The sequence below is a fragment of the Elaeis guineensis genome, chromosome 16 (genome assembly GCF_000442705.2).
Source record: "Elaeis guineensis isolate ETL-2024a chromosome 16, EG11, whole genome shotgun sequence".
Lineage (NCBI taxonomy): Eukaryota > Viridiplantae > Streptophyta > Magnoliopsida > Arecales > Arecaceae > Elaeis > Elaeis guineensis.
Window position 1 is genome coordinate 42,339,537 of NC_026008.2, and position 23,025 is coordinate 42,362,561.

General features: G+C 37.7%; 4 protein-coding genes across 4 annotated transcripts in view; 1 reads left to right on the forward strand and 3 right to left on the reverse strand.

Moving 5' to 3' along the window:
• Positions 1-1,114: 1,114 nt before the first annotated feature.
• On the reverse strand, positions 1,115-2,377 carry LOC140854395 (uncharacterized). Its single transcript, XM_073250385.1, has 2 exons — positions 2,031-2,377; positions 1,115-1,950 (listed from the first exon to the last, which is right to left on the reverse strand). Exons 1-2 carry the CDS (start codon positions 2,250-2,252, stop codon positions 1,276-1,278), a joined length of 897 nt encoding a protein of 298 aa, XP_073106486.1. The 5' UTR covers positions 2,253-2,377; the 3' UTR covers positions 1,115-1,275.
• Positions 2,378-6,445: 4,068 nt separating this feature from the next.
• Positions 6,446-21,272, forward strand: LOC105058989 (uncharacterized). Its single transcript, XM_010942099.4, is given in 11 exon segments — positions 6,446-6,487; positions 6,489-6,618; positions 6,738-6,795; positions 9,741-9,811; positions 10,645-10,709; positions 10,799-10,843; positions 10,938-11,018; positions 13,839-13,906; positions 15,457-15,505; positions 19,856-20,016; positions 20,864-21,272. Coding segments are annotated over 11 exon segments (825 nt in total). The 5' UTR covers positions 6,446-6,460; the 3' UTR covers positions 20,934-21,272.
• A 363-nt stretch (positions 21,273-21,635) lies between these two features.
• Positions 21,636-23,025, reverse strand: part of LOC140854241 (uncharacterized) — a 49,400-nt gene continuing 48,010 nt past the window's right edge. Inside the window, exons 2-5 of the mRNA XM_073249783.1 lie at positions 22,502-23,004; positions 22,351-22,420; positions 22,059-22,252; positions 21,636-21,901 (exon numbers count right to left, since the gene is read on the reverse strand). Coding sequence (XP_073105884.1) covers positions 22,181-22,252; positions 22,351-22,420; positions 22,502-22,608 — 249 coding nt within the window. The 5' untranslated portion in view covers positions 22,609-23,004 and the 3' untranslated portion in view covers positions 21,636-21,901; positions 22,059-22,180. The remainder of the gene's footprint in view (positions 21,902-22,058; positions 22,253-22,350; positions 22,421-22,501; positions 23,005-23,025) is intronic.
• LOC140854271 (katanin p80 WD40 repeat-containing subunit B1 homolog KTN80.4-like) overlaps positions 22,760-23,025 on the reverse strand; it is a 10,990-nt gene continuing 10,724 nt past the window's right edge. Inside the window, exon 16 of the mRNA XM_073249815.1 lies at positions 22,760-22,853. Within this exon, the coding sequence (XP_073105916.1) occupies positions 22,760-22,853 (94 nt within the window). The remainder of the gene's footprint in view (positions 22,854-23,025) is intronic.

Consider the following 23,025-nt stretch of genomic DNA (forward strand, 5'->3'; position numbering starts at 1 on the left):
CAAGAGTACTCATTCTTGCTTGTGTATAGGTGTGTAATGATAGCTCTCTGTGCAGCAGCACCCTTGATACCAAATCAGTTTATTGACAGGGCATATGCAACTTGGCCTCAAGAGAAGCTAACCAACAATTGTCCTCAAAGCAACGGTGAACTTTTCAACAGGGATACGCAGATGCAAAGCAGGTGGCCTGGGGATTATTATCGTGACTGCTGGATATGGAGGCAAAATTAGAACATTTCAAAATTTCAGGTTTCCACTTCAGGTTTGAGGGCAAAGACCTCTGCAGGAAATTGCCTCACACTGACCTGTACTGTGGTTGCGGGTAATATCTACAGCTGCAATAGTACTTGTGTACATATGGATGGTTGTATGGTTCAGGATTGTAATATTCCTTGAGGTTTATTTAGTTAACTCCATTTGCTCTGACAATTTGTGAGAGCTGGAGTCCAGCCCAAGAACCACACGCTCATTCAGAATTGTCAGGCTTGGTATAACTGAAGTGTAAAAGTTAAACACGTCAGGCAATATTGTTTGACAATTGTTTTCTTTTTATATTAATGTAACATGGAAAAACTCAACGAAACGGCAAAAATTCTGGTGGAGATTCCATCAACTTGTCGTACGTAACTTCTTTGATTTTGATTTTGGAGTTGGAAGTTACTTTTGTGTAAGAGAAGAATGGAATATCAAAATTAAGAACCTGAACAAGATCAATCAATCTCAGAAGGCACGTTATCACCTCCTTGTTCTGAGACTCTTCATTATGTTTGCAGTAGTCATCATTGGCAAGTGTCTTTGGACTGATAGATAAAACGTTACTTTCCTTAGGCTCAATAACTTCAAAGAGACGAGAAATCTCAATATTCCAGCGCCGAGTGGCTGTCTGACATATATTTGTAAGACCAAAGCAGTCCAATATATTGGTGGATACAAACAAATTCACACAAATTGCAGTGGAAGAAAAGTGCCCTGCTCCTATCCCCTTTCTCTCTCTCTCTCTCCCTCTCTCTACCCTTGTTCCCTAACCTATTAAACCATTATATTAAACAGCAAAAACAAACTCATCATAAGTCACCCCATGTCCCATACTGGATTTGGAAGACGCAAGAGGCCAAAAACCAACATACTTCTACGGCCAGAAGCTGCCACTATAAAGGACAGCCTCAAACAGAAAGACAAGATAGCAAGCAAAAGAATTACCAGCAATCCCCACGCGTGTAGCAGTGAATTGATAAAACTGACGTTTTTTCTTGTTCATATATACCTCTCATCCCTTCATGGGTACGTACTGAGAATAGAATCCTGGGCACTGACGAGGTCAGATATGTCCTCCCAACAACTCAAATAGCTTGCCGGCAACGGTATCGGATCCAATCTGGTGCAGTTGTAGGGGGACGAGCAGGAAGAAGAAGAGATGGAAGACAAAGTGTTGATAACATTGTCAGAAGAGGTCGAAAAGTCTGCTTCTGCGGTGCCGAATTCAGGCTGGAATGGCGGCACGGGGCAGAGGCCGCTGCCATCCATGGCGTAAGCCAGCGGCAGCGGCGGCGGCGGCGGCGGGCGGAGCATCACCTGGTGGAGAATTCCCGGCAAACTGCTGCTATGATTGTCCCCGTCGAAGGGTGGTAGTGGCATTTGCTGCAGTTGTTGCTGGTATTGAGGAATAGTAACACCGTTGTTATCCACCGAGGTGGATGTGTTGTGTTCGGTATTGAGACGTTTGTTTCTGCGGCCGCCACCGACCGGGACGTTGCGGAGGGTGCCGCCGTCGGTCCAGTGCCTGCGGCAGGCCCGACAGAAGTGCCGTGGCTGCGACTTGCTGTAGTTGTTGTAGTAGCAGAACTTGGTGTTGGTGGACTCGCATCTCGGGCACCGCGCCGGCTTCTGCTTCTGTTGCGGGTCCTGTGTCTTACCTTCGCTCTTTGGCTTCAGAATCTCCAAACCTCCATCCTTCAATAACACCAAGACCAGAATTCACAACAATAACTCGAAACATATCATAACAAATGAAACATCAGAGCAATGATTACCTGCGACCGATCGAGGCTATCGCTAGCCACCAACTTAGAGCTAAATCCCATAGTTACTACTAAATTTTGAAGAGAATCTCGCTGGTGTTTCGGGAAGAGGAGGACGAGGCGGCGGCTGAGCTGCCAGAGATTCTTGTAATGCGGTTGGACTGTGGAATGAGGGGACATAAGAAACGAGTGGGCGTTGAGAAGAAGAGGGCACGTTGGATTGGAATGGAGCATTGGGGACCGATCACACGTGGAATGATTGCTATTTGCTCGCCACCGTGGCTGCCGCCGCTGATTTTTTTTGGTAAGATGGAGTTCTGCGGGATTGACCGTTTGGGCCCAAAGTTTTCGCTAAAAAAATGATTGACCCCAAAGTAACAAGGATCGGCTATATATATATATACATACTGGATGGAGGTAGAGGCATTGGATGTGGCGTACGTTAGGTGTAAGAGAAATTAAGGGGCATTGCTTGCTCCTTGAGGCGATGGCAAAGAGAAACACGTCCAAGTGGAAACTGCTAGATGTGGGACATTAATAAGGATATATACTCACAGATGGAGGATGGTTGGCGTGGTGTTTGTATAAAAACAACCGCTACGTTTGGCAGTTGAGATGGCGTCGAGTGAGAATTAATTAACAATGGAGAGGTTGAAGTGGGCCCGGGAAAGGGACTGGATTGGAAGGGAGGGTGGTGATGGGTGCTGCGGGCGGTGAGGGCTGCGTGTTTTTTTCTGCGGGAGGGCGGGACCGATATCCGATCCGACGCCAACGTGAGTGGGCGACAGATAAGACGGACAGCGAGATGGGTCGGTCATATGCCGCCTGTGTGGGGTCCATCGCCGATAGAAACCCAAGGGAAACGGACAAAGCTGTCAACCAGCCGTCACCTCCAGTCCACCAGAGGCAGCGTGGTCTTACGGAGTTTTATGTTGTAGATGACCGTGCGCACACATTCGAGCCACTGGATTTGGCGGTTGTTCTTAGATGCTGTGCACTTGTCTTACAGTATCCGTTACGTAACGCGTATATATATATATATATATATATATTGTTGAACCAGAAGGAGACAATGAGATGGTTTTTTTTTTTTCCGTCGTCGTTGAAGGAAGAAAAAAAAAAAAAAATCAGACTGAACAGGCAACCAGAACAGTTGAGACAATATAATTTTCCAATGAAGGAGGATTCATGCTGCAGGAAAAAATAATTGATCTTCTTTCATGAATTTAAGCACTGGATTGTGTATTGCACAGCTTTTAAAGCATTTTTTTCTCTTCTGATCCATGTAGGTCTCAAAGCAGCTGTTGTGTATTTTTTTTTTGGGTAAAAAGCTATTGTATATATTTCAACGATTGTCGCCATGAAAGAAGATGAATCATTCTTTCACACGAAAGATATAATCCACAATTAATGAACGATGGACCACATTGTGCTTTCTAAAACAAACAGATTGGCGTGCACGTTGGAGGAAAAGCTGCTCCCACCTTCTATGTGGCATCCACATGCTATGCATCAAGGGGCATGTTATGTTGGCCATAGGCAAGTACTATGTCTAAGTTGTATCTAGGTAATCGACAAATGTTGACAGATCATATGGTGAGGCCCAGCTTAAGGTATGTAACCTAGCTATATTGTTTGCATATGATTGCTTGAATTGGAACCCAAATAAGTAGCATTTTGGAGGGAACAAAACTCTTAGCTTAGCTGAAGTGTGTTTTAGAGGAAAAATTGATGCAACATAATGGTGTCATAAGAGTCTTATGCATTGTATATATTGTATATCATGTGCATGTAGTCTTGGGAGTGAGCTTACTTTTTGCATGGTTATTGTAAGCATCATGACTCTCTCTAACATAATAATATAGTTTGCATTAGAGTTCTTTTGCAACCCAATTTTCTTGGCTTGATCCTAACAAGCTGGATTTGCAGTTGATACATTAACTTTAATTAACGAGATTGCTAAAATCTTAATTAATCATCTCCTCAACAAGTAACTCAATTAGATGGCAAATTGAATTTCACACTTCAGTAAAGCAAACTTATACCTGTCGACTAATTATAATTCCTTTGTTGTTCTCGGGAAGTCTTCTCCTCTCCCAGCCATCTCTTGGTATGTCCTTTCATCACCCATTAGTAAATTGTAACGAAAGAACAATAACGTACCATCAACATACAAATTATTAGACATGCACTTGTACATGCTCATCTTTGTCTGCATTCTTTTTTTTTTTTTTTTTAAAAAGAGTAAGTGAAAGAGGTGAGACAATTCCCCTAATTTATCAAAACAAATAAGTAGTTTAGAATATGTGAATCGGATGTTAGGATAAAGAGTGCTTGAGGCTCCGTCTTGCTAGCTTGCATACTAATTTAGCCTTCGATTCTTTAACTCAGTTATTCCAATATATCAAGTTTTTTGTTACAACAGATGCTATTTGTATTTAATTTATTAAATACTAATCTATATTTTTTTTTTCTTTCACGAGGTTCCCATGGCATCTCAAAAAAAAAGAAAAAAAGAAAAAAAAAGTACTCAAGGCTTGTTAGAACAAAACAATGAAGGCAAGCAATCCTAAAGGATGCTATGCTCAACCATCAGCTTCTTGGAAGAAAGATGTTCCAAAGACGATGGGATTGAGACCTTACGAAGCACCGGGCAGATGGAGCCATTCTTGTTGAGGAAGTTTCTCCATGTATGTCCTTGTCTTGGCCAAACTATTATGTCATGTTTTGCCAAAATGATTTAATTTAATGTTGTTTTTTCGGGCAAAGGATTTAATATAACGTAGTTGGAACAGGATTTGGGACAGAATACAAGCTAGAGCCTAGAAGGCCAGTGCAATTTCCCCACCAGAATGCCATCATGTGGGCCCGCAATAATAACATCTTGACTATTCAAAAGTGAGAGAAAAATATTTTGTACAAGTTCTCGTGGTTCTGCCCCTTTTATGGGTCCGAGGGGCAATTTTCAAACTTCATGATCTTACGGGCCAATGGTGTGGTGGTTGATTCCATCTATTAATATTTTTATTTTTATATTTTTGGGTCATGTGGACCAAAGTAATGATATAAGTTGGATACGGAGGATGCAGGCTTAGGCTGACTCATCACCAAACACATTTGATTTACGAATTTTATATAATTATCTTTGAAATGGTCAAATAGGTTATCATGCCTACCCTCAACCTGTCCTCAATTTATTATTTTGTTCATAAACAATGAGCTATTAACTTCTATTTTTGCGTCAAATTGGGAGGAGAGGGTATCGATGGGTAGAGGGGAAGTCTTTGTTAGGAATAGTATACATTGAAGTTTGGCTCCATTTACGGTGCAGGCAATGCAATTGAGATACAACACTTGCATTTAAACCAATTTTATCATGCCTCCCTTTCCTCGTAACCAGGTTCAACATTCCAGTAGCTCATAACAGGTCACCAGAGGAAGAGTAAAACTAATCCAAATGGCTCAAATTAATGGAATCTTTTTATCCACTCTCTAACAACATCACCACAAAAATGATATATGAGAAGATGCATCATGCCAATATGCGTCTACAAATATCTTTACTGTGATTTAAATTTCAAGACAAGCAGTTCTTCTGTACACACTTTTCTCATCTTGCTAGGGCTAGTGCTGAGTGCACCAGATCCTTTATATTTTTTTTAAAAATATTAGTTAGATCAAATTCATCGTGAATGATTAATAATTTATTAATCAAAATGAGAAAAAAAGATTAAATATATTATCACACATGTTGTTATTGCACACGAAACAAAAAAAAGAAGAGAAAAAAAAAAGTTAAATACATTTCGCATGTCCTGTTATCGCATATGAAATAAAAAAAAAAAAAAATTGAACTATTAGCAGCCCACGATGAATCTGATCTAATTAATAGTTTTTTCTTTATAAAATATCAAAATTGGCTATACATAACTCAAACCAGTATTAGATCACTCTCAGACCATATCAGATCATGATGAGTAAAACTAGTACCAGATTACAACCAAACCATCCCAAAACACCATCCAAACTGCGTGAATTGCGAGTTAACTTGCGTCGTTTAATCTAAATAGCTGGCCTATGCCTACTTGAACAGAATCTAGCGCTAATTCGTGCCACCACCAAAAGAGGTGCACGTCAAACCTCGTCATGGCTCGATCATTCTCCGATCCACCGAACCAAATCTAAAATCTGGACCCCTCTTAACCCAACGCAACGGAACCCGACTCCCGGCCTAGCAACCAGGTCGGGATCGGGATCAGTCCAATATTCCATAAAAGTTCTACGCAGGTTTGAGGATTAATCGTCGATTACTTCACGAGTCGACCATCGGACGGCAGATCTGGCATCCGCATAGAAAATTCGAGAGCACAAAGTGAAGGTCCTTCCCACCGCTCCTCTGTGAGAAATGGAACCCCCGATCGTTGTAGGTGTTTCGGTTCTTGATGCCCAAGACCTTCCCTCTTCCTCTCGGGGATTCTTTTTGAAATGGCGTGGATCTTGGCCGCCGTGGCAGGGATTTCTCTTTGGGCGATCTCTCTATGGAGAATCCTATTCGGTTCTTCTTGCTTGCCGTCGAAACCGGCATTCCTCTCTTCTTCCGGTGAGTTGCATCTCGATCGATGCTCCGGTTTCTTTCTCTATTCTATCGAATATAACCCTAGTATTGTTCGAATCTTGTTCAAATTATATGTTTTTCTCCCCCAAATTCTGCCGTCGCAGGTTCCGGCAAGAAAAGAAATGTGTTGCTGGTCGTGGCGCATCCCGACGACGAGTCCATGTATGGCCTCATTCTTGATTTCAGGGTTCTAATGTTTCGTTGGATTCCACACCTGATTTTGGTTTAAATGTTTTGTACTTGAGACGATTGGACGTTGGGATCTTGATTTGGATGCTATTGGTTCCATTTCCCCCCTTTTCTTGAAATTTCTGAATCAAATATGCAATAATTTAATTTTTTATCAGCGTTCTGGTGAGTAACTTGTGGAACTGATGATTTTAATGGTTTTGTATGGATAGACGATTTTGGTGGCAGATTAGGTAGCGTGTAATTTGGCAGTGCGTTTGCTTTTGCTTGCGGAATTAAAGTTGCCAAAGAATGATTCTTGTTAGTGGTTAATGAGTTACAATCTGAGGGCATATCATTGGGTGTCCATTGTTGTAGACCTTCTTGGTTTGTGGTCTTTATATTTTTTCTTCCTTTCCCCCCTACATAGTGAGAAATCCACCTATTTTAGATAAGATAAACAAGATGCTATCCCGTTAACTTTTTCCAAAGCTTCTATTGTTGAAATGGTGTCTGATGTGGTTGCGTGCTTATTTATTATTTGCTTGGTAAGGAACTCTTGTTTCATCTAAGGGTCCGTTTGGTTGGGGTGTGTCAATTATAGGGCAATTGATGATTCCTGAAAATTATTTATCTAAAAAAATGACTGTGGAGAAAAATAATTTTTACTATATTTGGTTGATAGAAAAATTACTCTAAAAAATGACACTAGAAAATATTACTATATTTGATTGAAGATAATCTTATATAGGAATATGGAGAAATTTACAGATATATCTTTCAACATAAAATAATTGTTTAATATTAGGATAGCATTGTCATCTCCATTTAGTTTTTATATAATGACTATAGTCATATAGCTCTTTGCATAATGCCATCTCTATGTTAATTTTTCTGTAAAAGCTCTTTATTAAATGAATTTGGAAAGACATTAGAACAAATTTAATGATTACATATGCTGCTTTATTGAGAATATTTTTGTCAAGTATAGATTACCACCATTTAAAAATTTACTAAATACGAACCCTTCCATGGTATTTGTTTTACCTTCTCTCTCCGAAAAATAAACATGGGGCCTACCAATGTTTTTACTATCTCTCTCTTCCATTTTTTATGCCAAAGATGATAATCTGATATGAGATTCATTTTTCCATGCCAGATTATCTCCAACCAAATGGATCCTTACTATCTTTGTGGTCGCTCATCATGAATGATTTTTCTTGGAATTTTGTGATTAGTCACTAGTATTTCTAGCATTTAACTCTCAATCCATGATCAGTAATGATTAATGGATGCTTAAATAGTTAGACTAGTATGTTTCTAGACACTTCAGTACTCATGGGGCAGTCTTTTTGGATATTTTCATATGTATTTTAATTTTGACTATTTTTTGTAAAGGTTGAAGAGTTGTTTAAGATCTAAGCAAGTTATCTAGGACTGCAGCAATTAACATTTATGATTATTTTCTTTGTCCATTCTTGAGAAAAACAGAGAGTATTGCTTTAACTCGTTTCATTTCCACCTCCCATTTTGTTTATTAAACATTTACACCAAACTCGTCATAACTGTTGCCACCTTATCATAAAGTTGTCTATATCCTCCCAGACTGTCATTGCTAGAATTAGGTGTATTTGCTCCATAACTGCAGCATTAGATGTAGTCTCCTGAATTTAGAGTAGGTCAAGAGTGGGGATGCAGGGCTCTTAAATCTTAGGGTACAGAATCATGTAAGAACGTAAGTGTAAAAATAATAGAGATCTACCTATTTGACCATTGCTCTGAAGAAAATAATATTGAAGTACATTATACAAAAATATTATTGTCATATTTTACTTAACAAAGATAAGTTTTGATTAAATAGTGGCAAAATTGGAAATAGCTTCCTTTAAGAAGGGATTAGGAAGTGGGAGCTGAAATTGGAGCAAGATTTTAAATTAGGTGTAGCACAAAAGGTGGAAGTTTCCAGCTGCTAATGTCATGACCCACAAATTCTATACTTTATTCCAGTAAACACCAGAAAATGAAAAAAAATCTCAGTCCAATGGTTTTTGCAGGCTTGTTGAGCATCTTGCTTTGCCAAATGCTCATTTAACAATCGATCCATGCATATGCCTCCTCCCAGCAGTTCTTTCCATGCATCACTAAGTCTTATCATCTAATATAGTCGCCCAAATGTGTTATGTTTTGAACCAGTCTTATTCATCCACAACAAAAACTAGTCTTCCTCATAAGTCCTTCCAGCTTCAAGTTCTTGTTGTTTATATTTGGACAATGTTTCTCAATAAATTGGAAAAGTAGGCTCTTGGGTGGTTATCGTAGATTAGGGATGATTCAGCTATTACATATGTTTGCTTAAGTGGCAAATCTTGATAATCAATTTTTGGTTAAAACTAATGTAACACAAGAATTTATGGTTGTTCAGACTTATCATGTCTCCATTTGCTTTCAAGAATTTCTTAAAGAATTAGTTTACTGGGGCAATTATGTAATTTGCCAGACCACTCGATTAATGAGAACCATTGGGTGGCTGTATGTTTCGCAAAATTATTTAAAGAGATCTATTTTTGCATTCATTGGCATAGTTCGTCAGCCACCTCCATTCCTTTTAACTTCCTTGCTCGGGAAGTTTTACGTAAGGCCATGTGATCTGGGTTGACCTGGGTCTTTTTCTTATTGCTCCTGCTCTTTACATCAGAATACAACATTTTTGTTTACTCATTCAAGTAATATATTAAATATACAGACAGACATAAATGCTTAAGCTTCTTAGTTACTACTGAGTTTTAAACTTCCCACATGTCAGACATGGGCAGTGCAGTTTGTTTCTATGATGATGCGGTAGTGCATATGATTTTTTTTATAATTAAATTCTGTTCTTCTCCTAGTAATATTTAATTATTTACTATAATTTGTTATCATCTTTGATGGCTTCCATGCAGGTTTTTTGCTCCAACCATTCTTTTCCTGACCTCGGAGGGGCATAATCCTCACATTCTCTGCATGTCAACTGGTATTATATATAATGCTAACTAGAACTACATGGAAACTTGCATAAGGAATTCTGTCTTTAAGCCATGTTTTGTAGGATTCTAGTGCCATTTACAATTTTAGCCTCTCATTGTAATGTAGGTGATAAAATTGATAGAATGCAACAGTAGGGTTTATTATTATTATTATTATTTATTTTTGGTTTTTTTAATTCAGCATGTTTTCTGATTTGAGAATTGTTCAATTTTTTGAATTAATTCCATCTTATCCCCTATGACTGAAAGTTAACAAATTGGTTTTTAACAGTAATAACCTCTAAAATTATTTTATTGCAGCAATTTATTTTTTTAACGAATTATGAATTACACATTTTAGGAATTTTTAGAAGCTCTTTTGATATCTTGTTCTTGAGATTAACTATACAAATAGCTATCTGCTGATGATTATACAGGTCTATTGGTGTTTCGAAATGCCTGAAAGAAGAAAATGTAATGCATGCATGGCATTGACCAGTGCAATTAGAAATATAGTTATAGTTGTTGAGAGTAATATATTTAGTGCAAAGTATAAAAATATCTTTTTCACTTTGATGGTCATACTTATAGCTGTTACTTCTTCTTGGCAACAGACTCAAATCACTGTGAACCAGCTAAATGAATGAGTGTCATCAGGATGACATTTGGCATAATGCCAGATTTCATAAGACAGACATGAGTGCAGACCATATGCTCGACTCTAAGCATTGAATTATTTAATGATTGGAAAATTGCTAACTTTTGATGTTGAATCTATGTGTGATGAAAGTTCTTGATGGTAAATTAATTCTAAACAGCAGCACCTTGATATCTGTTGTAGGTAATGCTGAAGGTGTGGGAAATGTTCGTAAGGAAGAATTGTATCGGGCTTGTGCTGTACTCAAGGTTTCTTGTACTGGTGCAAGATACTCTTCTTGGATACTTATCTTAATATCTAGCATTTTTCTTATCAGATTTCATATTTTATTTTGCAGATTCCACTCCAACAAGTTAAAATATTGGATCATCCAGATTTACAGGTATCTCTTGCAAGCAATAAAACTTATAAAATTATTATTATTATTTAAGTGTATGGTGCTTGACATTGTAGTTACGAATGCTACTCTGTTTTAGGATGGATTCAACAATCAATGGGACCATAAATTATTATCAACAATTATTGAAGATGAAATCAAAATGTGGGATATTGACTCAGTAAGGTCTCTTCGAATTTCTGAAATCTTGTCTGAGATTTTAAGTCTCCGTTATACATTTCTATGCATTTGTTAACTGTAATTTTCTATTCAATTTATGGTATATATATTCTTCTCACTTTCTAGCTAGGACTACTGGTGCATTCTGTGAAATTATTTCTAGTTTATACTGTTTCTTTCCCTAAATGGAAAGCCTACCATTTTGGGAGGGGGAGTCAGGGAACCTGTATTTTCGTCATTTTCACATGCATTGTCAGATCAATGTATCTGTAACGAAGTGTCTGTTATATATTATTTTTATTCTATAACTTGCATCTACTCAATATGCATAAGTTTAATTAAATTATCTTTCTTTATATAAGTCCTTTATGAAAGTTTGACCTACAAGTACTGTGTTAGTGCTATTCATATGTGAATAGTTTTTACTTATTTTACGTACAAACTTGAATCAAATTTCTCATTGAAAAAACAGTTTTACCTTTTATTGAGCCATTTTCCTTATTACACTCTGTATTGCTTATGTAGACACCTACAATAATCTAGCATTCAATAGAAAAATGCTAGATTGCTAGTAAGGTAGTGACATATCATTTGTTTTGGCTGTATCCCCTCGGTTCAAGCTGCTACAAACTCTTCCATCATAATGAGTACAGCTTTTCTCCCATTTCCTTTTATTCCTTGTTTTTATTTGAAGCAGTTAGTCCCATTGAAAGGCTCCTCTTACATATTGGTTCATAAACCATTTGCCATGGAAGGGAAGTGGGCCCGAAAGTGACATGGCTGGAACCAATTCAAAGCTAGGGTGGGCATGTGCCCCCTCACTTTCCCATCTCCTCCACCGGATGGACAAAAAGGCTCCAACACCAATATGATAAAATAATTAGCAACACCAATGACAATGTGCATTTATTGCTAAGAGGTGTGATTCAATATTGTTTAAAGTACAGCAACACTATCAATATGTTATGGTGATTTCTAATAAAACATCTTACAAGCTTAATACATGTGATTTGAAGTTCCCTCTCAGTTCTGTTGCAATTGCTTAAAATGCCTGTGTATGGGAAGCAGACAAGAATGATGTTTTTGTGTTGGTGCTACTAATATATGCTATTGTTGTAACCATCATCAAAATTTTCATATCGAACTCAAGGTTGGGAGGGCTAAAAGAAAGGGAAACAAAGCGCAGACTATTGAGTGTGAAAACTTGATGTGCTAAAACTTCGACAAATTGGAGTATGAAATCTTGGCAAATTGAGAAGAAAATCCTTGCTGTGCCCACTAAGATTAAATAACTTTCTGACAAGACCCCAATAGTCATCAAAAGTAGGTTTATGAAAGGAGGGAGTGAAGACAGAAACAAGCACACCTAGAAACAATAAAAAACAATGCTGAATCCTTGGATGATTGAAATATACATAAGAGGGAAGTCTACAAGGGTTTCTCGAGAATCTGGAGAAAACCACAAGGAATAATAGTTTTGTGCAGAATCAATTGAATGAAGATTTTAAAAATTGCTAATCTAGAGAGAGAATCAATATCTGTGCACCAATGAAGAGAAACAAATTGGAGGACAACACTTGAAAAGAATATATAGACAAACACAAGTTGGCGAAAAAAGAACATATCTCTAGGGTTTGTCTATACTGTTGGTTATGTCATGAATAAATCTCAATTTCTTCAATTCTATTTTTCATAAAGGCTGCAGCAAATCGACTGTTGAATTAACAACCTTCAGCAAGCCAACCTAGGGATGAATTCCTCTCGTACAAAACCCTTATAGTTTTATCACATTCTTTCATGGAGTCATTTTTTTGAATGGCCAAATTTTTGTGAATCATTTGGTGAGAATATCTTGAGAAGCATCATCATGTTAGGGATGAGCTAACATTTCAGCCTAGAAGCCAGTATAAAGAGTAGATGAGCCAGTCTCCAGTGACTGCTCTTTGATGCTCTTGGAAAAAGAAGCTTAGGAGGAGATCTTTTACAATTTACCCAGAATCAGTTGTTGGAAAGATGGAATAGATCTTGCCATGAATAGACAATAACTAATTTTGTGTATGTAACTGTAGCTAGTCACCATCGGCTAAGCCTATCGATGTAGAGAACAATAGAATCATTTAGTAAATATAGTACAATATCACTACTATTGCTTTATAATTTGCAAACCAAGTACTTGCTTTTAGATTGATTTCTGGGGAATTTTTAACCATGATATTCCACCATTAAAATACTCATTTCAGCTAGTAATAACTCTATAGATTCCTGTTATCAATTTGTCTTCTGAGAATCAGAGTGCGTTTGATTTTTCTTTTTGGTGCTCTCCACTTCACCTTGCTCAAAGCCCCAAGCTTTTCGTCTTCTTTTCACTTAAAGATTTAAAAAATTATTTTCTTCTTGCTTTTTAAGTTCCCAAAATATGTTTTTTTTTTAAAATATGATAAATCATTTTTTTTAGCATGTAGGTTTCTCCAAGATGTACATTTCTAGAGCCATTGACTTGTAAAAACAGAAAACATATGTATATGTGTGTGTGTGTGTGTGTTTGTGTATATATATATATTGTGAGAATGCGACCCATATTTGAATTGTGAGAATGCGACACATTTTTGAATCTTGTGAACATTTCAAAGTACTCTTTGTAGACATATCCATGAACCAATATCAACAAACACTTGTATTAAGTGTAAGCAATGCTTGTTTTATATATGTAATTAAAATTCTTGGGAGTACTATTATGCTAGAAAAACATGCTTATCTGCCTTTCCACCCACATTGAATCCATTTCATGCATCTAATGCTGCATTGTGTTATTTTGTTTTAGTTAATTACATTTGATAAGTTTGGCGTATCTGGACATCCGAATCACCGTGCTGTTCATCATGGAATATGGTCAGTTGATTTTCCTAGTTCAAGCTTTTTAAAATCACAAAGGTTTTTCTTCATTACCTCTAATTTAGTGTTTACGGTTACGTTTTCCATTGCATGTTCTTAACGTTGTCTTTTATTATTATTGGCCTAAAAACTAGAATCATATCGTTTAACTTGGAGGTGACTTGTTATATTTCTTAGATCACTTCTAATGCTGAAATCTAGGGGAAAATAATTTTTTTATTCTTACAATTATCTTTATACATAGTCTAGCCACATTATTCAAAATATAATGTGTGTATGTATAATTCCTCTCACCATGGATACAGACAAATGATGCATAAAGGACATGTTGTTATGTATTATTTGAGTTCATATGAACTGGTAATTTAATATAAACTCTGTTTACCCAGAATAGGCATAATGGCATAAGGGACATGTTGTTATGTATTATTTTTTATTTATTTCTTTTTATAATTGAGTGGAAATTGCTCAAGGGATGCTGAAACCACTTTCCCTTGAATTTGTATTTTTTCAAAAAAGGTTTCGAGTAATCACATGACATAGCCATAATCACAACCAACAAGTCTTTGAGTATACTTTTAATACTGCCATCATATTTGGTCATGAAGGAAACATGATATGCTATTTTCGATGTATCAATGTGTTGGCACTCCATTGTTATGTCTCATTGAGGTGATAGCACTAAAGTGTTCTGTCAAGGTAACTTTTTTTTTAATTTTTTTTTTTACCAACATGGTATTTTGGTATTAGGGAAAACGTTATGTCTCATTGAGGTGATATCACTAAAATGTTCTGTCAAGGTAACTTTTTTTTTAATTTTTCTTTTTTTTACCAACATGGTATTTTGGTATTAGGGAAAACCTTGGGGTTTCTTCGATTTTTCTAAACCAATACTCATTAAATTTTAAAAAACTAACAGAAAAAAAAATTATTTTTTAAAATCATACCACCCATTGGCAAATGATAACTTTTCATTCATAGAACTCTAATATAGGTTTAGGGTGATTTTGTTAGAAGATTACCTCTTTTGAGTGGAAAGATGATTGGATTAAATCGAGTGTTTGGATATTTTCCACAAAGAAACATGAAATATTCAAATCTTTTGTTATGATTCAGAATTAGGAGATATAACCAAATTAATTAGTATTTTCCTTCTTATATCACAGTTGAAGGAAGAAAACATAGTTCTATTTACGTAAACTAATTTCTTGATGACTATAATTAACAAGGCATGTAGTGCTTATTAATTTAAACATACTTAAATATAATTTAATACAAAATGTTAATATTTAATCTTTCAATCTTATCAAATGGTGAGATTCAATCATTAAATCACAAGATTTTAGTAATAATTCTTAGAATACTAACTTAGTTTCTATGCCTTAAAGAGTTTTTGCTCACTATGTAGCTACCCATCCTTATATGTGCACCCATTGCATATGTTCAATTAGATAGTACTTAGATGTTTAGTTGGAAGTACTTGGAAATTGTCACTCTTCTTGTATTCTATGTATTTACTTCTGTCGTTCTGGTTGATTTGTCAACAGCATGCTCTTATCTGATAACTCAAAAAGAAATATTGAAGCCTGGGAACTCGTATGATTCTTCCTCTGAATCTACTTTGCTCGGTGAAAATTTTCTGCTACTTATTCCATGCTTTTATGTCATAATTTTTAGGAAAAATTACAATTTGACACTCAAGCATGGTCGATTCTCAGACACACCCCCGCATCTTTAAAAATTTTCAAAGTGGCCCTTCAGGTTTCTCAATTGTTGCAAGGTGGTCCTCCAGCGCACCAACCAGCCAATTTCGTTTGTTTGCCATTCAAATGGCCAAAATGCCTTTACCCTCTTTAGACTACTTCGAATGTCTTTTCCACTGCCTCCAATCCTGACTATTCTACTTGGACCTCATGGTGCCATCCTCCCTTCCTTGACGACTATCTAGTATTCCCATGACAATCCGACCTTCCGTTCGATGTCGGCCATCTACCTAATCTTCCGGCTAGCCAAGTGGTCATCCTTAGAAATCATGATGTCCTTCCAAAGTGATTGCTTGGGCTTGGGGTTCCATAGATCCTGCTCCTCCCTTTCCTCCAAGAGTTTGATGCTTGGGCTTGGGGTTAGAATTGGGTTCCTTTTCCTCACCTTCATCTCCCCTTCTTTCTGCTGTCCTGGAGGAATTTCCTACACCAACCACTTCAACTCCACCATCCCCAAAGCCACCCCCTTAGGCCTCTTAGTTGATTCCTCCACCTCCTTCCAACTCTCCAATGGCGACTTCTCTAGTGGCCACCGTTGCCTCCTCCTATACAGCAACCCCATCCCCTCCTTCCTTGAATCTTTTGACTTCTTTGTCAGAAGATTCATCTTTCTTGGATGGATGATGTGGTGGCGCTCTGAAAGAAAGGAGCATGGGTTTCTCTGAAAGGAATCCCTATTTATGATTTTTTAAACTTTAAATTTTGCTATCGACACCGTACTCCAAATGATGAACATCAGTGTAAGACAAAAGTTGTTTATGTTCCCCACCCAAGGCATCCCAACTTCCTCGTTAGAAAGTATATGTAAGCATTTGCCGCGTTCACTAGCAAAACAGGACAAATGATAAGTGGATCAGACATAACTTCGAGGAGCCAAGCCACCAGCCTCCCCCTTCCCATCCTCTTCCATCCCACCTCCCTCCCTCCCTCCCTCCATTTTGTCTCTCTTCTAGAATCAAATAAAAATAAAACTCATATCTTTCTTTTTAATATTCCCCTCCAATCTAAACTCCAAGTCTCTAAGACAGAGTACCCTTACCCAATGATCCTCATGAAACCGACCATGCCGAATCCACCCTCTCCCTCTCCCTCTCCGATCTCCCAATGAACAGTCTACACATCTCCAATTCTCAGGACTCTCCTACTGGCCGCTGTTCCACCGCTTTAGAAACTAACCCCCTTGAGTTTTTCCACACCCCTGTTCTCCGGTAGAGATGTGCACCACCCCACGGAAAACTTCTTCTTTTCATAGTGCCACCACCTCGCCACCCAAGAAAGATGAAATCTATAAACCTAGAAGCATTGTCCTCCCATATTGCAACTTTGTGTCCTCCTCCCATACCTGTACTTCTCGTTGTTTCTTTGTATGGTGGGGGCATGTGTTTTTCTGATGCCACTGAGAGGGTACCTCCATTGATCTCATGGCTATTTTGAAACTCAAATTGGTTGTTTCTACAAACCTAGAAGCCGCCCTCTTCATGCCCACCCTCCTCTCATATTGCAACTCTGCCTCCTGCCATACCGCTAGTTCCCACTATTCCTGCGTATGATGGGGGGTGGGTTTCTACTCTTCATATGCTGCTATGGTCTCTCTCCCTCTCCCTCCCCCTTTGCCTTGGGTTTCTTTGGATGTAGAGAACCCATTCAAAGCATGCTACTTAGACAAGTTCATGTGGGGCCCATAGCGCATTATTTTAGGTGTGTAAGAGAACCTATTTAGAAATGAATTACATGGGCATTTTCATCCTACACAATCTATGTTATCATGTGGTGGTCATGTGCCATCACTATTAACAGAGATGAATGATAGGACCACTTTGGACACTTTAGAAACTTGAAGGATCTATTTGAGATTTTCTAAAGATGAGGGGGTGTGCGGATGGAAATCATCCAAACTTGAGGGTATGAAATTGTAATTTTCCCTAATTTTTAAGATGCAGGCATTATTCTGTCCTAGAGCTGCTAATTAATATAGTTTAATTGTTAAAGACTGCTCTGTTTTATGTGTGTTTTCAGCAATTAGGTGTTCATGTTTGTCATGTTAAATCTTTATGCCATATGTGGATTCATTTACATGCTTATGATCGAATTATTTCACATAAGTTGCTTTTTTTCAGAAGTAATTTTTAGTTTCTAATCAATTTATTTGATTTGAAAAAGGCATTGATGTTCTATAAATTACCTTCTAGACCCCCTCCCCCAACAAAAAAAAAAAAAAGAAAAGAAAAATGAGAGAGTGAGAGAGAGAGAGAGAGAGCTTAGTGAAGAAAACCAAAACTGATATTGCAGTGGTTATGTGAGATTGGTGTAAATGCAAATTTTTACCAACTATGCTTTTGCAGCAATTGGCCCATTTTCAGAAAACTGTCCTATTTACCTGATCAACAAAACATACTTTGCACTAGATCGATGACTCATTGTTTTTGGACCTCACTATTATAATTTTAACATGCAATAAAGATGAGAAATATCAGAAGGATTAATGAGCCATGCATCAAATAAAAGTCATATATGGTTCATTTTATTAGGAACAATTTAGTAACGTATACAGTTGATGGTAAACTTTACTTCATGTATTATTAAATAATGTTTAAAAGAACTTCAAATTATATCTGATTTGTGGTTTATAGGCATTTTAGATGTTATAACTGACCCAAAATAACTGGACAAGGCTTATGTTTGTGATTATCTTGAGAGATAATAGTAAATTGATGTTTGGCCTGAGTCCAATCAAGCCTGGCTAGAGAAAACCAAGCATGAAGCATATACAAGGTTTAGGAAGCAACACTTAAACCCGTGAATCAGAGTCCAATAGTAATTTGTTTGTAACTTGCACGGTCCTACCTGAGTTCAACTGTTTGATATTGTTGTTGTTGTTGTTGTTAACCTTGTCTCTAACATAATGGAAAGCTTATCTCCTATGAATGGTTTTTCCTTCTCTCATTTCTTCCCCACCTCTGTATCGTCACCTTGCTGGCCTCAATTATTTTCCCCCATTTCCACCTTCCTTTTCTTCTAATTCTTCAAAAACTTTTTCTTCTTTTTTTGTTCCAACCCCCCCACCCACCCATCCCATCCTCCCCAACTGGAAAAAGGACCTCTCCCTTGACCTCTATAACCAATTCAATCCTGTCCATGACCCATCATGAGCTCTCCTAGCCTCTTAGATGGCTCCAATCTCATTCTTGGCAATACCAATATGAACTCCCTGGCTTTTCTGGCTGTCTCCCACTTCACTCGACAAGCATCCCCAACATCTTTATCTGCCTCAATCTTGCCCTTGGTGGTCACTTTGCACTTGCCAGGTCTCCCTCATCTCCAGCCCATTGCCATCCCCTTGCTCCATACCTTGCCCTATTCTTTGACCAATCACACTGTTCTAGCCCTAGGTGCAGCAAGTGGAAAGCAGGTTATTTATAATTTAAAAAGAAAAGTTGAAGGGGGAAAAAAAGAGCCTAGGAAGCAGGTGCTCGGACAATTTCTTTTTTTTTTTTTGAAAGATGTTAGAAGGGGTGCACCATCCTATGTAGAAGTTTTTGCAACTAAGGTATGTGCTTGTGCACCCAATAATTAACAGCTGTGCTACAACATAAGCAGTCAACTGTTGTTGCATTGCAGAGATAGCCATGCATTCAACTGATGTATTCGTCCCCCACCATTTGTGCATTGCAGTGTTGCAAACTGAAGTTTTAATCTAGATGATCAAATTCAAAGTGCTTGATTGCCAAGATTATTGCTGATATAAACAAGAGACATGTTTTATGTCAGTTTTTGCCAAGTCAACAACTTCACATTCCTTCATGATTTGTGCCTATCCCTACAGATATCATGTTATGTGTTGTTATTTCAGGACAGGCTATTGCTTAGTTTTACTTTTAGGAGTTTGAACATCTAGATTCATTGGGTTACTGCATATTCGAATGCATGCTTCTTAAGTTGCATAATAGGGTTCATGCTTCCTTTCTTTTTTAGAATATGAACATGAAACAACAAATGATTTAGATAAGTCGGCTGTGTGGATTTTGTCAGTTGCTATTATGAATTTGGGAGCGGAAATTGTTTGACTCATCATCTTTCTTCTTGCACTGTTAACAACTCTTCTCTATAATAATTTTCAGACTGGAGATTTGTACTCTGACTAGAAAAAACAGCAAATAATGTATTTCTTGCTATGAATTTTCAGATCAGTACGAATATCCTTCGCAAGTATAGTGGCCCTGTAGACATCTGGTTGTCTATCTTATGCTCTCTATCCAATCCAGGAAGACAGATGTATTGCATACCCAACAGCCTTCCTCGCAAAAGCTACCGTGCAATGGCTGAGCATGAGAGCCAGTGGATTTGGTATGCATCCCTAAGACTTTCCTCTGGTGAATAGTGGCTATTTGATAAAACTAGCCTATTTATATTGTTCAATTAATGAATTAGAGAAAATCCTTTTATGACAAAGTCATGGTCTTTTCATTGTTACATACTTCTAAAAGTTTAAAAGAAAAAAAGCGCATAATCATCTGTTCAATAGGAGCTGATGACACAGGTGGCGAAGGAAGAAAAACAAAACCAGGTGTTTGTTGCTCTCTCTTTGCTGTTTGTTGTGGGGGGAAAAAAAATCTCTTGTATGATATTGGAAGAAAATACATTCCTCCTGTAGTATTCTTGGAATGATTTTTTAGCCTCCTATTCCCTTTGTTGAATTAATAGTTCTATACTCTGGGACATGCTCAACCTCTTTCTGCATATATCTTGAGAAAGGAACTGATGTCAAGCATATGTTCCTCCAAGAATAAGTGCTCTAGTTTTCAAACTTTTCATCACATATAGTTATGTACAAATAACTGATTGATTGTCCTTGGAACTAAATAGTCTGTTGATTATGTAATCCAACTTGCATATTCGTGCGTGACCCATCCCCCACCATGGATAACATGTCATCTTATTTTAGTAATTTCCCCTTCCAAAATATGTGCATCCTAATGGAGTTTTGGATCACAATTTCTTTTAGAAATAACGAGTGCTTTGGCCTACAGCATGTACGTTGCCAGTGCGAGAGCATCATATGCGTATACAGACACAACACAAGTAGTGGATAGCCTTTTAATGATAGACATAAACTAATAACTCGTTCTTCATGAAGGCTTCCAGCATTTGAAGATTTTCTATTCTTCTTTAACGTTTTCTTGTGGTTCTGCAGGTTTCGGAAGTTGTTTGTGCTGTTCTCTAATTATACATACATGAATACACTTCGAAAAATCAATTTCTAGACTACAAATTGAGTGACAACCATGCATTGATTCAATCTTTGCCATCAAACAGCTTGTCCTCTCATGGAACAAAAGCAACTCAGTATATCAGGCTCATCAGAATGCTTTTAGATTGGTTGTTCAATAAGGGAAACATCCATGGAGTTTATGGGTTTGTCACGGAGTGATGGTGATACAAGATAAGGTGTATGAAGAGCAGATTATGATGCACTGCTGTTAAGACCTCAAAAAGTTGATGTCTGTAGTTAGAAAGTTCTAATGGCTTTCTGTAATCTCAAAGATAAACATATGAAATTTAGGTCTTTATCATCCAAATTTAAGACTGCCTTGGTTGGATTCTTTTCCCCTTTGAATTTTTCTCATCATCTTATTATAAATTACTGGTACCATTCATACCATGCAATTATTATGTTACTCGTACAATTCGTACCATGCACTCTCACTTTCACCGTTATATGACTGCCATCGGTGGATCACACTTATTTTGTTCCTCATGTAGCCTACCGTGGAGTTATAGTGTATGTCTGAAAACGATTGCCATTTGAGCGGGCGGGAGCGGGTTATTAACTGTCGTAGAAATCCTTATGGCAGATCATCAGGGAGGTTAAAGACGGGGCACCCAGCAGATAACTTTGACGTGTTCTTAAGGGTACCAGAACATCAAGTTGCCTATACCAAGAGAAGCATGCAAGCCGGTACTCATAAGGAATGTGCTAAATAAGCCCATCGTTCCTGCATGTCAATTTCTCGACTGATTGTTCTTGGAAAAAGAATTCTATACTGGTAGCATATCCATCATGTGAAGCATACATAAAACCAGGAATGCGAGGCATGCCCAAGTGTTCGACAAAAGGCATGAAAAATCTGATGGTGTTCGACACGAGGCATGCCGAGAGAAGCTGCGGCAGTCTTCAACTTCTGCACGTTACAGCAGATTTAACCTCTGCACTGTATTCTGTGCTACACAGCTGCACCAGTGAAAAAAATTAAAAGCAAAAAAGAAAAAGGTAAAAATCAAATTAGCAGCTATGACCATGAAAAATGTAAGAAAAAATGGTCATGACACAACTGTTACATGCCGGGCGGGGGGTATTCTGAGTTTGGAAAGCAGAAAAGATAAATTACCTTAACATGGAGTCATGTTTACTGGAGCCATAGATCCAGATTTTAGGAACCGTCTAAACGTACTGAATTCCTTAAGTGCATGCCTGTATAAGCATACACGGACCGGGCGCAGGAGATCGGACCTAGAATTTAAATTCCGTCTTCTTTGATTTCCCTTCCTTTTCCTTTGTCTTGCGCTTCCTTTTCTTCTCTGCCTGCAGTGGTTGATAACTCCAAGTCGCATCAGTATATTCAGACAAATAAAAGATTATATATATATATATTAAAGAGAAAAAAAAAAGGACAAACAAACCTCTGCGACCATGTCACTGAAATCTTCCATCTGGTTTCGCAGCTTCTCTTCTTCTCGTGCCTCGTCATACCTGTGATATAAAATCAAAACTAGATTATAAAACATATTATCACAATCAACCTGATCTATCAAGCATTTGTCACAAGTTCACTTGGCTTCCAAAAGATCATCCATAACTTCCAACTCCTCTGGTTGTATGGTGACATCCACTTTGTCTGATTTTTGACTGCGTAGAAGATCAACCTGAGGATGCTTCATTGTTTATTGGAGGTGGATTAAACCATGCCTACAGGAAGTCCATGGACAACAAACAACATGCAAAAATGCCTCCTTAAAAATTTCAAACAATCCGCCAGCTAAACCACCTAGTACAGACAGGGTACCCATATTGATCCATAAAGCATCTTAATTAAACTTGATAATTCCAATGGTCCTCTACAAGCTCCTGCTCACGAGTAGTATTGGTGGAATCCCTTTCAATAACTAACATTCCTTCAAGCACACTAACAACGATTATAACATACCTTAGAGAATAAAGGATGAACATCTAATTTTCACCAAAAAAAAGATGCACATTTAATGGACTAATTGTCACGCCCCGAATCTAATATCCGGATCGGATACGTGATGGCCGCACACTCCTTAGAGCAAACCCTAAAGAATATGCAAGACCAA

What these genes read in the sequence shown, in the direction of transcription:
- LOC140854395 (XM_073250385.1), bottom strand. Translation starts at nt 2,252, where the DNA reads ATGCTCCATTCCAATCCAACGTGCCCTCTTCTTCTCAACGCCCACTCG. An exon ending in ATAGCCTCGATCGGTCGCAG is followed by an intron (nt 1,951 to 2,030) that starts GTAATCATTGCT and finishes GTGTTATTGAAG; the next exon opens with GATGGAGGTTTGGAGATTCT.